The following is a 15,551-nucleotide window of genomic DNA, read 5'->3' as shown; positions in this document are numbered from 1 at the left end:
AATCACAATTAACTGAAATTTTTCAGAAAAAACTTCTGATTGAATTTAATCCAGTCTCAGACTTCATTAAGTGAGATCTGCACAGCTACTCCATTAGCACCTTTCTGAAATATTCCTGTATCACTAAGTAACTAGAGACTGTTCTGACAACCTTAGCACTCCTTACATTAGTAATTAGTCACTTAAACGACTGTAAAAATTCTAGTATGCCAAACTTCTTTCCTACCTTCTCCCATGGGTTACAAAACACAGTTATTTCATTTCTCTCCACCAAACTTTGTGCCTGATGATGGAGCTGTACAAGGAAGGTGTGACCAAGTTTAGAAGAATAAAAAAACCCAAACATGTTTTATTCATGGATGCTCTGAAATGCTATCTTTTCCTGGTGAGCCTGGAAGGTATCAAGTTGGATCATCTTTATCTTTGAGAAATATTTTGATCTTTTTAGTAGTTTTGTTTTTTTTTTTTTACTTAAATTACAGAATAAAGGCAGAATAAGGACCTAAATAAGCTTTCCATCTAGCATATTGTTTTGAAGAGATTACAAAATGTGCTTTCGGTAACCCCAGAAAGGTTCCCATCATTAGAGAAGGTATGCCTGTGTTGATTTTAATTGAAACAGAGATTTTCCAGACTGTCTAGGCTGGCAAAAAAGCATTTTTCAGACCATAGCAACATTATATGGTAGTTCCAAGTATATCTTAGGTTTCAAGTGACAACCTAATTTCAAGCTTGTGGGACAGTGTATATGCCAGATTTTCCTGTTTGGTCTCAGCAAGGTTAAATGAAATTAGACCTACTGGACTAAATTATCCTTTCATGTGGAAATTGTGTCACTGTTTAGATGTCAGAATGGCACACGTACAAAGCAGCTTAGTTCTTGTACTGCTTTCCATAAAATAATAAATCCTTGAGCTCAAGGTTGAGGAGCTCCTAGGCTGTGCTTCAGAATCTAGGGAAATTAATCTTCTCTGTATCTTCTCTCTGTTGTATCCCTTCAGCAGTCATAGTGACTTTCCTTACCTCAAAATATATCAATGTCTTTTTTCAGTGGATTGTGAAGGGCAATGTTTATTGTCAGCACTACAGTGGCATGTTGTACCAACAGCTGAAAAGGAGCCAGATTGTTTCTGCTCTGCCAAGAAGCCATATATTTGTGAATATAGAATATTCAGCTGTTGTCAGGTATCCTGCTAATTTCTGGGTCTTCAAATATGTCACCTGTTTTCCTTTGTGGAATCTTCTTGAAAAAAAACCCATCTGCTTTAAGTCATATTGCCCATGATGCACAGAGGAGAACATGCCGAATGCTGAGAAATTTGAAGCATCTTTCAGCACCTGCTAAATAATTTGAGTTATTTAAATTAATATTTTTTGTTTGTTTTGGGAGCTGATTGTCTTAATAATTTTACTTCACCTACTGCTTTTAGACATGAATTAAATTTCTTACTGCTTACTTGTCTTTCTCCAGAGGGCCAACAGAGACTCCCTAGCAAGCGTTACTGTCACAGACGTCTAGAGAAATAAGGAGGTGTTAACTTACTAAACATCATGGCAAGTGCTAGCCCTGGGTTAGAAAACTGAATTCTTACTAACTTGGACTGCTCTTGTAATCTAGCAACTAGAGAAAATTAACAAGTATCTGGCTAATTTAACTGAAATGGGAAATTTATGATCATACCATTTACTGTGCACCCAAATGGCTACCAACTCAAACTATGACAGATGTAACCTCTTTTTATGACCCAGAAAAACCTGAAAAAGCTTCACAGAAGAAAGAAGCATCTTGAGCTGTTGCCTAAATTTTTTTTCTGAATATTTAAGGCACAATAAACATTTCCCAATTTTCATTTGGACTTTATGCTAAAGAAATTTCCAATATTATGCTGGTTTAAGATTCTAGAAGTCTAAAAGATAGAGTTCTGATGGTCTTGTCAGAAGATAAATCTTAAATGTTTAAATATATTGTAAACTATTATTTTAAAGAGTGCATAAATGTACATGTCTTCTTACTTGGATTTCCTAGTACTGGAGTGAGCTGCATAGTATGTTCTGCAAATTTGTCTTACAAGGCATTCATATAAAATAAAGGAGAAGGACTGGGCTGAACCATAAAGTGTGATCAATTGGCTTTGGTGGTGTAGTTTCCATGGCAGTCTTTTCCAAGTATCTAGTTTTCTGAATTGAGCATTTTATAAGGCTGAAAGAACTACTAAACTAAGGATACTTTAGTCTGTATAAGGTTTTCATTTTGATCATTGAATATAATCAGAAGGAGAAAGATATAAAAAGCACATGGATGGAATATAAAATGAAGCTAAAATCGATAGTGATCGCACGTTAATTATTTTTGTACTCAATGTAATTAGTTTTGTGAAATCTAAAACTAAAATGTTGAAGTGTGTTTATATTTTTGAAGGACTGTTTTAAGATAATTATATCTGCTAGAGATGAAACTTAGAAATATTTGACTTTCTTATTGGGACTGGTATCTTTAATCTACTCCAACTCTAGGCATGCAAGTTCCTTGTTTGCTAGAAAGACTGATTATGAAACTGCTTTGTAATCTTGGGCAAGTCAGTCTTTCTAGATGTGTTCTGGGCTGTAACTATGTTGTTAATGCAAACTTTTTTGGCCTCTGAAAGCAAACAGCTGCATAGAATTTAATGTTCTCTCAGAAGTCACTCAGGACTAGAGCTCGTAGGGTAAGAGGTAAATTGGTAGATAATAACTGTACAGAGGAAGACTCTTCTTCAGTACCTATCTACATTTTTTTTTTAATAAATCAGTGTAGTATTTATCTTAAAAGGACATGCCACTCAATACTTGGTGCAAAATCAGGGTAAGTCACTACCATATTAACAGCAAACAGACTGTGTAAAGCTGGATAATTTAAATATGGGATATCATCATGTAGACTATTAGTTTGTGTCAGGAGTGTTAGGCCGAGAAAGTCTAGCAGTCCCTGTTTAAACTCCAGCTGCCTGTAATTGCTGCACATTTTCTGAAAAGAGGTAGCCTGCAAGACACACAAGTGGCAAATTACAGAGGTCAAAGCCAAAATGTTCACATTCAGGGAGGAAACTAAGTTGTACTGATTATGGAGCAAAAGAGCAATGCATGTTCGATAGAAAGTCCTCTTAACTAGGCAGCTGCATTCATGTCTAGCAGCCAGCCTTTGGATCGCTTTGCTTAGTGTGCTGTATTAGTTTCACTTCTGAGGCAGGAAAGGCATGGACTGTTTTGGGTCAAATCTTCATTCAAATTTAACAGCATTAAGACTGATGAAAGCTTCCTTGCCAGCTGCACTCAGAAGAGCACTGAATGCCACACACGGTCCTAAAATTCTAATCACTTGGAGGGATTTTTATTGCACTGTCTTTTGAACTGCTTTGTTTAAATGTAAATAACAACAGTAGGTCTTTGACTTACAATAACACAAAATGTATGCCATTACTTTGTACTCATGCTTACTGTTTTTAGGTGAGCATCTTTTTCATAGTTAATATGTGAGCAGAGAAGTCTATTTATGTGTACCTCTCCACTTTTTTGACACGTTCTTCTAATATATATTAATTGTATATAGTAACCAGAAACTTGGTGTCTCCACTGTAAGATGATGATCATTGATAGCAGCAGATACCACTGACGAATAGCTCAGATGCAGTTGTTGGGTAATAAGAAACCTTTATTCACAAGCCTATATTCTCACAGCTCAAAAACATTAATTAATGAAATAGAGATACTCATATGCAGCAAACACTTTTGTCTCCATTCTGAAATCATTACTGTATGAGGGTATGATCTCTTTGGTGAATTTAATTTAGAAAAACAAACTAACAGCCTTAATAATTATTTGTAATTCGTGTATCTTATTAATTTCTTGGGTTTGTTTTCTTTATTTAAAAGCTATAAATTAATTTGTTATTTTCTTTCTTGTGTCTTTATCCTTTCCAAGGTTATGCCTTTCTGCTGTTCCAGGAAGAAAGCTCTGTACAAGCTCTGATAGATGCCTGTCTGGAAGAAGATGGGAAACTTTATCTGTGTGTGTCAAGTCCCACAATCAAGGATAAACCAGTAAGTAGCTTATGCCATGACACTTCTGCTGGTTGCTAACCCATTTCCTGTTACTCTTTTTCAGTTAATAAATAGACAAGTCAATCAACTATAAGTATTTATTTCCTTGCTGTTACATTGATTTGACTTTCTGTATCAGCGTAACACGGTTTTGACATTTCCTTCTTTCTGATAAATGCCATGTTTGCTTAACTTTTAGATGTGGTACTTCTGATACCTCCCAGTGCATGCTTTTACACTGCTAGCTGTAAAGCAATCAGATTTTAATTTTTCCCTCTATGTTATTTGAAAGAAAACCCTTATGCAATCAAACTAGGAAACATAACTGCCCCCAATTAAAATCCAGATAGCTTTAAATATCCCCTGTACTTCATTAGGTTTCTTACTTATTTTTTATGCATGAAATAGCTAATAAATTTGTAATTTAGGTTAATTTGCCTTATATAAACTGCAGGGTAAAAACACGTAATGCAGACAGCTGTAGCAGAATAGAAGACATATGGTAACCTGTTTCTAATGCTCACATCTCTGACATTCTTTAATGCTAGTCTCTTTTGTTTCTATGGATACATACAGATTAGATGAAAACTACAGGCAAATATGATTAGATAAAAACCTGCTGCCTTTTAAATACACTATAAAAAAGCTTGCACAGATAAATAAGCAACCCAGTATTACAGCACACTGAGTGTGGTTACATGATTTGTAGGCTCAATACATGGATGAATTAACAGCTTTATCCAAATAATTTCAGAGCAGGGTTTTTTTTTCCTGTGGAATCTAAAGATTTCTTATTAACTGTGTTGCTTGCTGCTTTACAGACGTGACCATTCACACATTATGAAAACCCCTTTTGGAGCACAGAAAATAATTTTATTCCTACCAATGTTTTAAAATTTGTGGATCACTGTATGTGATTTCAGAAGAGCTAGAAGCCCAAACTATAATTGTATGTGCATGTTCTGAAAGTTCTTTCATAGACTTATAATGGCAATTAAGGGCAGGGAATCAATGAGGTAGCAAATGGCTACTGTGAAATTTAACTCAAGCCTGGCCTCTAGAGGTGAAAAATGAATTGTCCTTCTTTCAAGGACTTGGATTTATGTTGTCAAATTGTTTTGGTGCTTACACCACTGATTAACTGCTTTTGCCAAGTTAAAATGATATTTTAACTCTAGAGAGATGTGGCAGTTGTTTCTTGTTTTTAATGGAATTGTCAAGTTCCTCTACTAAAAACAATCCTTAAACCAGGTGCAAATTCGACCTTGGAACCTAAGTGACAGTGACTTTGTGATGGATGGGTCTCAGCCTTTGGATCCAAGAAAAACTATCTTTGTTGGAGGAGTTCCACGGCCCCTCCGGGCTGGTGAGTAGAAGGATAATGTAAGGCATGGTGGGGGGTTCCAGATTAAACAGAAAAGATGAGAAAATATATATAGTGTATGTAGAAGAGCAGAAAACATACCCTGTCTTTTCCAAAGATTGTAGCTCATTTTGTGAGTGTCTTCCTATCTATAAATACTAGCTGTGAACATTTTTTACCTTTTAAATTAGTTACTAATTGGGATTTTCAATAGAAACAGTTTTCTCCAAGTTTGCATAATATCCTAGAAGTTGGCTGATTTTTCATTATGAATGCCATCTTAATCCTAACCCTGATTTGCTTACTGAGATGCAGACAAGTTCCTCTTTCTTTTGACTAGATGACAAACTTCTCTCAGCCCCTTCCCAAATCAGTTCCAACTGAAGTTCTATGATTTCTTTCTCTTTTTCTCAGACTTAACCCTAATTTTCCCATGGAGCTATAGACAAGGTCTCTTAGCCATTGTCTGGAAAAAAATTTCTCCCAGCCCAGGTCTCTTGGTGGCTCCACACTGTACTGAAGACCACTCAGCAGCTCCTAATGTAGCTCTTTTTCTCAGTCTTTTTTTCTTTTAACTCTTTTTATTCACTTGTATTTACAGAGTCATAGACAAAACTCCTTAGCCTCTGGCCAAAGGAAAGATTTATCCCAGTCCAGATATCCTAGCAGCCCCCACTTAGTTTTGAAAGCTCCTTTTCAGCATCACTCTTAACTGTAGCTTGACACACTTTTCTTTCTTCCTAACCCTTTTATTTTTGGTGAGCCAAAACAAGGTCATGCAGCCATTAGCAAGTTGAAACATGTTTCCTAGCTAGGACTTTTTGCATCCCTCACTTCTGTTTAATAATGCCTCTCCAACCTCATGCCTCATCAGCTGCATGGTTTCTCTTTTTTGTCCTCTCAATCCTAATATAATTTTCCAGGGCTGTCATAGACACTGCCTCTCAGTCTGAAAGAAAGACTGGATCAGGGTTCCTGGTAGCCCTCACTTTCCTTTGGCAGCCACTTTCCAGCCTACTAAAACTTCAGCTTCTTGGTTTACATTTCTCCTGATCCTAATTCTGTTGGGAAGCTGTACACAAGGTGCCCCAGCTACTGCTGACAGTAAGATTTCTTCCAGAGCCAGGTTTCTTGGCAGCTTTCACTTTCCTCACCATCTTAAAATAAGGCATAATTGTGAGACAGTAATTATGTAAATAGTGACAATTAAACACTACCTCATTCCTAATTATAGTCTTTATAAAACTGTATGCCATTTGCCCTGTCATAGATTACATTGAAATGCATTACATTTGAAAACTGATGCTTTAAAATAGTGAGCTTTTCCAAAGCAGATAAATGGTTTCCAGTTTTTTGTGTTTGCAACTTTAAAGATCTGACAGAAAGTTTTTCCTAAGATGACGGAACACTGCATGGCTTCCTTGCGCTGGAATCCTAGATATTCTTTGTTTATTAGAAAGAGTAACTTTTTAGAAGTACTATTGTAAATGTGTTTAAGAGTTCCTGAAGTTTATTCCATACTGTCACTTTCTGAGATAATTACCCAAATGATGACTCCAAATCATAAGAAAGCAGAAAAATCTACTAGTCACTAGTTATGCTGTTCTGCAGCAAGAGTATTATCTGGTTTGATGGAATGCGTCAGATGTTTGTTTGTTGCAAACAGACAAATTAGCATATGGTGTTCCCTTAACGTGTAACACACATTTATACAAACACTCATGCATACTCAGTTTAAAAATTGTATCTATTCTATAGATAATTCACTAGTGAGAATTTTGTGAGAGCTACAAGGATTTAAATACTTAATATACAGTATTTTAATACATCTTCTTAATTTTGTCTAGCTTCTTAATTTTGGATAGCTAAATTTTTACTTGCTATCAAAAGTGTTTTCACACATGAGCACAAAACAGTGGCTGTCTTGGCAAGGTCCGTACTGCTCTGTATCCTGCTCTGTGAGGGACTGTCCTTCTGACAAATTTGTTTGCCTATCAACTTTTACAGAGAACTTGGCTCAGTGACCATACATCTTTCCACAGTTTACATGCCTCTTCTCTACTTCCTTCAGCCTCTTTTCCAGTTCCTTCAGTTCTTTCCCTTACCTTTCCTCCTGTATGGTTTCCCCAACCATTTACTCAGCGTGTCGTATTTTATGGATGATATTTATAACTTCCTTAGTTATTCTATATTCAGAAAAAAGCAACAAACCACTTTAAAAGATCCACAATCAAGTTAATATTCTACAAAAATACTAAGTTGCACACAAAATGTAAGCAACATCTAGAACATGTAGAAACACCTGATGTTTCAAAAGATTTTATTTCAAATGTAGAACATGTCCTTAATGTCTTTTCAACCTTAGTGTGAAATACCAGATTCTAAATATGGGAATATGTTTAAGTGATCTTATGTATAAAGTAGCATTAAGAAGCCTGTCTGGAGCTGGGGAAGATCCTAATTACCAAATTACCAGAGTTTTCATTTACCATAGGATAAATGCTAAAACAGTTGACCTGATACCTACTTTAACAATGTAACTGCATTTTTTTCACACTTCCCTCACACAAAGTTTCTTTTTGCAGATTCTGGTTTTTGCCTTTGTATTTTACTATAATTCATGTAGGGTTGATTCAGTCTGTTAAAACCAGTGTTTGGGTTTGCTGTTTTAGACTTTGGAAGATAAGCATGCTAAGGCTTTTTTTTTTTTTTTTTTTAATTGCAACACACCAATCACTACACTTTTCTTAATGGTAAATCTGTAATATTTAACAATTGACTTCTTGCAGTTGAATTGGCAATGATCATGGACCGTTTATATGGAGGTGTCTGCTACGCTGGCATTGATACAGACCCAGAGTTGAAGTACCCAAAAGGTGCTGGCAGAGTGGCTTTCTCCAACCAGCAGAGCTATATTGCTGCTATCAGTGCTCGCTTTGTCCAGCTCCAACATAATGACATTGATAAACGGGTAAGTAAAATAGCATGGAACAGAAAGGTTGTTACTTGCAAAACTGTACAGAAATGAAAAACATCCTTATAGTAACATTGTGCTGGAGAACATAGAAGAATTTTACAGCATCTTTCTCCTCCTTTAGATTTTTGCTCGTTGTGCATTAACAACTCTTAGTGGCTACTTGTAGCTTGTGTCATTTCTGCTGTTATTAGGCAACGTCTTCTCTCAGCAATATATGTCTAGACTTGAGGTTCCTGAAACACAGATTTATCATAAGTATAATAGGTAATGCTGACCGCAAAAGTCTTGAGAATTATTTAACCAAAGACACATGACAATAGATGCCTGATAGGCAAAAGGGAAAATGAGATGGTTTTGTTCAGTCTATATGAAATCCTGTTTTTTAAAGGGCTTTTCAAGTATAGAACAAAGTTCAGGTACTCACTGAAATCTGAGTTGAAGACATTAAAAGAAAACAATACTTAAAAGCCAAGATCTTCTTCCTTTAGACCTTCTGCCTTCACCTCTTGGTTACATGTACAAATAACGCCTATGTTTTTGAAGACTCAGTATTTAGAATTATTCCACAGAACACAGATCATGCACTGCTGCTATGTGATGGCCTGTCTTCTACTTAATCTAATTTAATTAATTTCTTGAGAAGTCAGCTTGACAGGTATTGACTGTGTCTGTTAAGTGCAATGTACATGTAAAAACACACTACTGCGGAATCCAAGCTATCTTTATCTTCAAAATTCTGAATTAAAATTTTTGTCAGGTTAGATGAGGTTCTGGAATTTTAAGTCCTCAATCTATTTTTCTGCGGTGCTACTATACCTCAGTATTTTAACGAAAACAAGGCTATTCCTAAATATTTCTTGTCCATTGAATTCTGAAAAAAATTGCAGAGAAACTAAGATTAATTTTTAAGTCTTAAGCACAGTGTTGAACACTTTGAGATTTATATATCAGCCAAGCTTAAAAGCTTGGTTTTTTTTCTAAGCTTTAGGATGGAGCCACTAGCACAAATGGTGCTAGTTTTTTCATCAAACAGTACTTTCCCCAGTTGGTTGATAGATAATTTATTATATTTTATTGTTTTTTAAAAATAGGTTTATCTGTGAATTTGAAAAAGTATGAAGTCTCTTAATCAGTCCTTAAATATTAGTTTTTAAATCTAATAGATTGAAATCCGTTAGCTAGTAACCAAAACAAGACAAGGAGTAAGAGAGAGAATCTATTTCAGACCTGCTCTGGCAGGGGGGGTTGGACTAGATGATCTTTCGAGGTCCCTTCCAACCCCTAGGATTCTATGATTCTATGACCTTCACAATTCATGCTTTGGAAATGTGAGTAGGTGGGGATCTGGGGATATGCTGGACATTGGACCTGGCTTCTTCCAATTTCATTTGAGACAGTGTTGTTTTATCTTACATGATGCTTCTAATTTCAGTGGTAGGGTATCTCATATGCAAAATGGCAATTATTCAGACTTGTTCCATGCAATACTACTAGTGCACTGTAATTAAAAAAAAAAAAAGGCAGTTCTAGCTGTTCCATAGGCAAGCAATATAATTCTCTACATAGGCATTACTTCTAATGAATAGCATTTGCTGAAATGTGATCAGGATAAGCTGAAGTAAAATTTAGCATAAAGCTTTTTTCTCAAATATATTTATTGTTTTTCAGCTTAATAGCTGATTCTGTGTTTCTTTAATATTGTGTGTATTTAAGCGTGGTTTACTGGAGTTAAGTTTTCCTTGCAGTATACAGATTTAGCCAGACTAGCACTTGCGCAGTTACAGCAAAATTATTTATAATAAAGTATGTATACTTCAATTTTTTCTATCTCTTTTATTGTAGATGGCTGTACTTAAACCACTTCATAAACAGCATTCTAGAGCCATAAGAATTACATATTCATAAACTAACGATTTCCCCAGAATGAATAATCACTCAATTTAAACGCATAGGCTCGATTCTTAGGAACCAACAGTAGGGAAGTCACATGTTGTCAACTTTTGTAATAGTGTAATTGCAAATTCGTAGTCATGCATCAAAATACTGCTGTGTTTGGCAAAAGTGCTTTAAAAACAAAAGGAATTCCAGTCTTAGGATGTTTACAGTGGAGTCCAGAACGAAAGTCAGCAGCTCTCCAGCCTAATTGTAATCAATGGTAAGGCCACAGCTGGAACAACTATGAAATCTTACTACATGTCTGGAGCTAAGAATCTTTAGATAGTGTATTTTGCTGGCATAAAGCAGAGTATTTAATACAAGTACATTTAATCTTGTTTAGATTGAATGTTCTCTTCATTTATTAGTCCAGTCCTGCACCTTGCAGTTTACAAAAACCAGAGAATCAAACAAAAATCTCTGGAAAAAAGCCTCTGAAACTCCACCTGAAGTTTAGAAATTTAAGTCTGTTCCTTACAATTTTTTTCCTAAATGGTGCTCTCTCATGCCCTGCCCCTGTTACAACTGTGTTGTATGCCTGGAGGTTTCTTACAAAAGAGCAGAATTGCTGTACTTCCATCTTAGTACTTTTATGTAGTTAAGTTCTGCAAGAAATGTTGAAGTTACCAAAGCACAACCCTTCTTTCTTGAGATAGCACACCGCTTCTTCCTTGAGAGTTGGTTGTATGAAAATTTAACTACCAACCTTTTTTTCTTAAACCAGCATCAGTTGAAAGCTTTCAATAGTCAGAAGAATCAAAATATCGCTCTTTCTGTTCATGCTTAGCAAAACTATGTAATCTTCTTACAGTTATGTCTCTTCTTCTGGTGCAGGTGGAAGTGAAGCCATATGTGCTGGATGATCAGATGTGTGATGAATGCCAGGGCACTCGCTGTGGTGGAAAATTTGCTCCATTCTTTTGTGCCAATGTTACCTGTTTGCAGTATTACTGTGAATACTGCTGGGCAAGCATACACTCTCGTGCGGGGCGAGAGTTCCACAAACCACTGGTAAAGGAGGGAGGTGACCGGCCCCGCCACGTCCCGTTTCGCTGGAGCTGAACCCCAGGCCTCACCCAGCAACAAGTACTGGAGTAGATTAAATCGAGTGAAAAGAGAGTGCTGCCTCAGGGCTTAGTGTTCTGGAAATCTGTGCATTCGTCCTCGACTTTAATGAAGATATGGGTCTTTTTATTACTATTGTTATTATTTACAGTCACATAACTGAACTCAGTGTCCAGTATAATACGAACCGGCAGAGTGTAACTGTACTGATTTTGCACTTTGATTCACACAAACATCTGCTTGGTACCTTAATTTCCTACACAAGACTTGTCACTAGTGACATTATGTAGACTGCCATTCTCATCAGCCTTCATTGGGTTGATGTGTATGTGATGAAGATTTTTTATTATAATTATTTTTATTTTTAAACTGGAGCATGCACTTATTTTCAGAAATTTAGACTTGCCCCTAGCAGATGACTTACCAAAGGTAATATTCACAAGTAGGTGGCAGATGTAGCAAAAACTTAAAACAGATATTCAGCAATCATTAGTTTGGGTCATTTAGAGTAGTAATAACCCTTAAAGAAAATAAGCCTTTAGTTGCTCTCCATTTTGACTTTTAAGGATGATACCTCATAAGCTGGATCAGACTTTTTTCTTTTGTTTTGCTGAGGTTTTTTTGTTTGTTTGTTTTGTTTTGTTAGGTCCTTTAGTGTTATGTAAATGTATGCTGCAATAGCTTTTGCTGCTATTAAAATGGTATTACTAATACCATAATACTCTATTCAGGCTAGGGTATCAATTAAAAAATGAATATGTGATTAAAATAGTGATGGCTGCTGAAAGGAGATCAGTATAGCATACAGAAAAGCTTCCAAGGAAGGTCAATATTTTTTGACTGCATGTTTACTTAATCAGGTTGCTGCATGCAATAAATTTTATATATGTCTAATATAAAACCTGCCCACAATGCACAAATTATGAATCTACATAGGCTACAGAATACTCAGTATCAAAAAAATTGATTACTGACTGGAGGAAGGCATGCCTCAGTAAATGTAATGCTTCTGAAATTAGGATCAGCCCATTACAGAATGACCTATATTACAACAAATATAAAAACTAGCTGTAGAATATTCTTAAAACAAATTTGTGGATGGTAGATGAAGTACTTTGCGGTGCTCTGTTATATATTGTGCAATTTATTTTATATAGTAAAGTGATTATGTCTAGTACTGTGATCAAACTTAACTGTTAAAGCCTCTGTATCCAACATTAACATATTTTTGACAGTTCGTAACAGGTACATAAACAGAAATGAGCTCTTAGTTACAATCTGTCTCCTAATGCTTGCATCATTTATGTAGCTGCAGACCTTGCCCAGAAAACCAAAGAGCTCATGCTAGCGTACATACACTACCGATTAGATAGTCTGTCAAACTAATAAACTAGGCACATTTAAGAAAGTTAGGAAAAAAAGTGGTGCTAAAGAAATGTCTGCATATAACAGTAACATCCAGTGTCTGCTCTGTGGATGTGGCGTTATCTCTCTAATCGCTGGATGTATCCTGTGAAGCTTGAATACAATTAAGACCTGCTAACACAGTGGACATTTTTTTAGCATGAACTGTGGGGCTGCAGATAGCATATAAATATAAACACACTTGGTATACTAATGATTGTGAGAATGTATACACTATTTTCTTCTTTTTCCTCCTTTGTTTTTGCAGTTCTGGGGACAATCTGACTGGATATGACACCGCATAGTAGATTAATGTTCTGGGTTTTGTTTGTTGTGATGTCCTTGTTTGTGTCTAATTTAGTAAGATGCTTTTCCCAATGTTTAGTTGCGAGTATTGGCTTTGAAAGGATTTTTTTCTGTTTTTGGAAAAAAAAAAAGAAAAAAATAGTTTTTTACTGGTTTAAAATGCTTATTATAATTATCCCTTTTGAAGTTACTTCTGGGCGTTTTTGTGATATTGCTTTTCCCAGCCCAGGTGTCTTTTCTGTTTTTTTTTCATCTGTACAAGACATTTTGTTATGCACTACTTTTTGTATCTAGACAGTTTTCAACAGTCGGCTGATGATTTTTTTTAAAGAAAAAGGCATGCTTTCTGACTGACATGATCTTTTGCAATACCTCAATTTTGAAATATAGGAAAGAAAATGATATTTTCTAAGTAAGTTTATTCAGAAAAATATATATTAATTTAATTCTGCAAGAAAAATGATTTAACAGATGGGTAACTTTATTTTTTTCATGCTTATTTGAGTTTTTTTGAAAATGAAGAAGTTAGAGCTTTATAACTGTAATATTAAAGATCATAGCTAACCTACAGAAATCTACCTAATTATGTGAAAGAAGTAAACCTTTTTGAAGAAATACCCCTCTTTCATGTTGAAAAATACCCCCAGAGAGAGAGAGCAAGAAGCTGGAAAATGTAAAATATAGCATAATGTTGGATTAAATCTAAAACAAAGTCATCATAAAGAACAGGTGTAAACACAAACTCTATTTGGTGCTGAAAGTTGTGAATAGAAGGTGAAAAAGTATTTTCCCTTAATTTGTATATTTATAATCAAGTGTGATTACGCACGACTGACCAGAATTGTGAGAGTTCTTCTGTTTGTATTTTTTTAAAGAGAACTTTTTTTAGTTTATTAAATTATGACATGCTCCCTTTTGTTTTGTAAATGAATGTGCCCGAGTTGTTAATATGTTATATTAAAAGAGGGTCCTTCAAAAAAAGTTATTTTTTAAAATACGGAGTTCTGAACTGCAACTTGACTAAGAAGCCCCTGGGTACAACAGGTCCTATTGTGGCCTTTTCTGATGTGAGACTTGAACTAGTCGATTTTTTTGAAGGCTAACCTAACCTCGACTATTTGTTGTTATGTGCAATACTGTTTGTACTGTTTGTATAAAAAAAAAAGAAAAATGAAAAGAAAAAAGGCATAAATCTTTATTGCAGATTTATTTTCATTGCAGACTTTAGACATTGTGATTCACTAAAATCATTTTTCTACTGTCAAATATGTACCTTTTCTTCATGCTGGTATTTTTTCAATAGTAATGTAGCCTTTGTACTGAGACAAATTTTCATTGTTATTTTTAGAAAGATTTTTTGCTAAGAAAAAAATTAAACATATTTACATATTTTTCATTTTTATTTCGTATTTTCTTTAAGGAGTGCTTTCTCAACCATTAATATAGTTGTTTCTGGGAGAGACTTTCATATCTGGTCAATGTCATTAATATTATTTTGTATTTTTACTTGGAATAAATTAATTTTATGATGCTAATTCTTTAAAAGTTTATTTTTTTCATTTTCAGTTATTTTTGAAGCTAAAATCTTTGTAATATTGTTACTAAAGTGTCTAGTTTTTTGAAATGCAAAGCTTTATGTATTAACTTGCTGATGTGGTTTACAATAGTGTGGCAATGATGAAAAAATGGTTGGTTATGTAAAGTGATTGGAAAATTGTAACAAAGAATTGGGCAATAAAATGACAGAATGAAGCAGAAAAAAAGTGATATTTTGAAAAGCCTTTTCCTTTATCAAAATGATTTAGGGAGATAATAGGGATGTCACAGTACCAGTTCGCTGTCTAGATTTATACACCACCAGTGTTGATGAAATACTATTGCCGTTATAAGGAACTAAATCTATTGAAACAATGGGTTTTTGACCCTGCCCATTCAGCATAATGCTCCATTACTTTTCTTGTAATGAACTCAATAAACTCTCTTTTCAGTAGGCTTAGGTTTTAACCTCCTAAAATATTTATTCTTCATTGTATTTTGCCACCGTGTTATTTATTTAATTAAATTGACCCTTTCCTGCACAACTTCCTTCCTGCATACGTTTATCAGTGGCAGCATGGAGCAGACTGTAGGTACGCACATCATTTTCTAAAGAAGTTACCACACACTGTTGGTAGCTGCCTAGTTAATGTGAAATAATGTCCATTTCCTGGCAGCAATGCAGTAACCCATATTACCACCCTGTCTGAACATCTGTTCAGCTTCTTTGTTGTTCTCCGTTCTTCTCTGCCTCTCTTGTGTCTTTGTTCTTTATTTTATATCAGCAATACCAAGTGCCAGTATCAAAACACCTTTCACATCACCTCCATTTACATCACCTTTGTTTCCCTATGCAGCCAGAAGAAACCCCTTCCTGAAGCCAGTGAC

At 35.2% G+C, this 15,551-nt stretch overlaps 1 protein-coding gene across 7 annotated transcripts in view; it reads left to right on the top strand.

Annotated features, from left to right (window-relative positions):
- The window catches only part of CPEB3 (cytoplasmic polyadenylation element binding protein 3), an 88,841-nt gene extending 73,951 nt beyond the window's left edge, over positions 1-14,890 (top strand). For all 7 annotated transcript variants that reach the window (XM_051619417.1, XM_051619415.1, XM_051619413.1 and 4 more), the window contains 4 exons: positions 3,959-4,077; positions 5,329-5,443; positions 8,230-8,411; positions 11,187-14,890. In XM_051619417.1, the coding sequence (XP_051475377.1) occupies positions 3,959-4,077; positions 5,329-5,443; positions 8,230-8,411; positions 11,187-11,414 (644 nt within the window). In that variant the 3' untranslated portion in view covers positions 11,415-14,890. The remainder of the gene's footprint in view (positions 1-3,958; positions 4,078-5,328; positions 5,444-8,229; positions 8,412-11,186) is intronic.
- The last annotated feature ends 661 nt before the right edge of the window (positions 14,891-15,551 follow it).

Source organism: Apus apus, chromosome 4, assembly GCF_020740795.1.
Source record: "Apus apus isolate bApuApu2 chromosome 4, bApuApu2.pri.cur, whole genome shotgun sequence".
Lineage (NCBI taxonomy): Eukaryota > Metazoa > Chordata > Aves > Apodiformes > Apodidae > Apus > Apus apus.
Note: the sequence above shows the minus strand (reverse complement) of the source record. Positions and strands in the feature narration are given on the sequence as shown.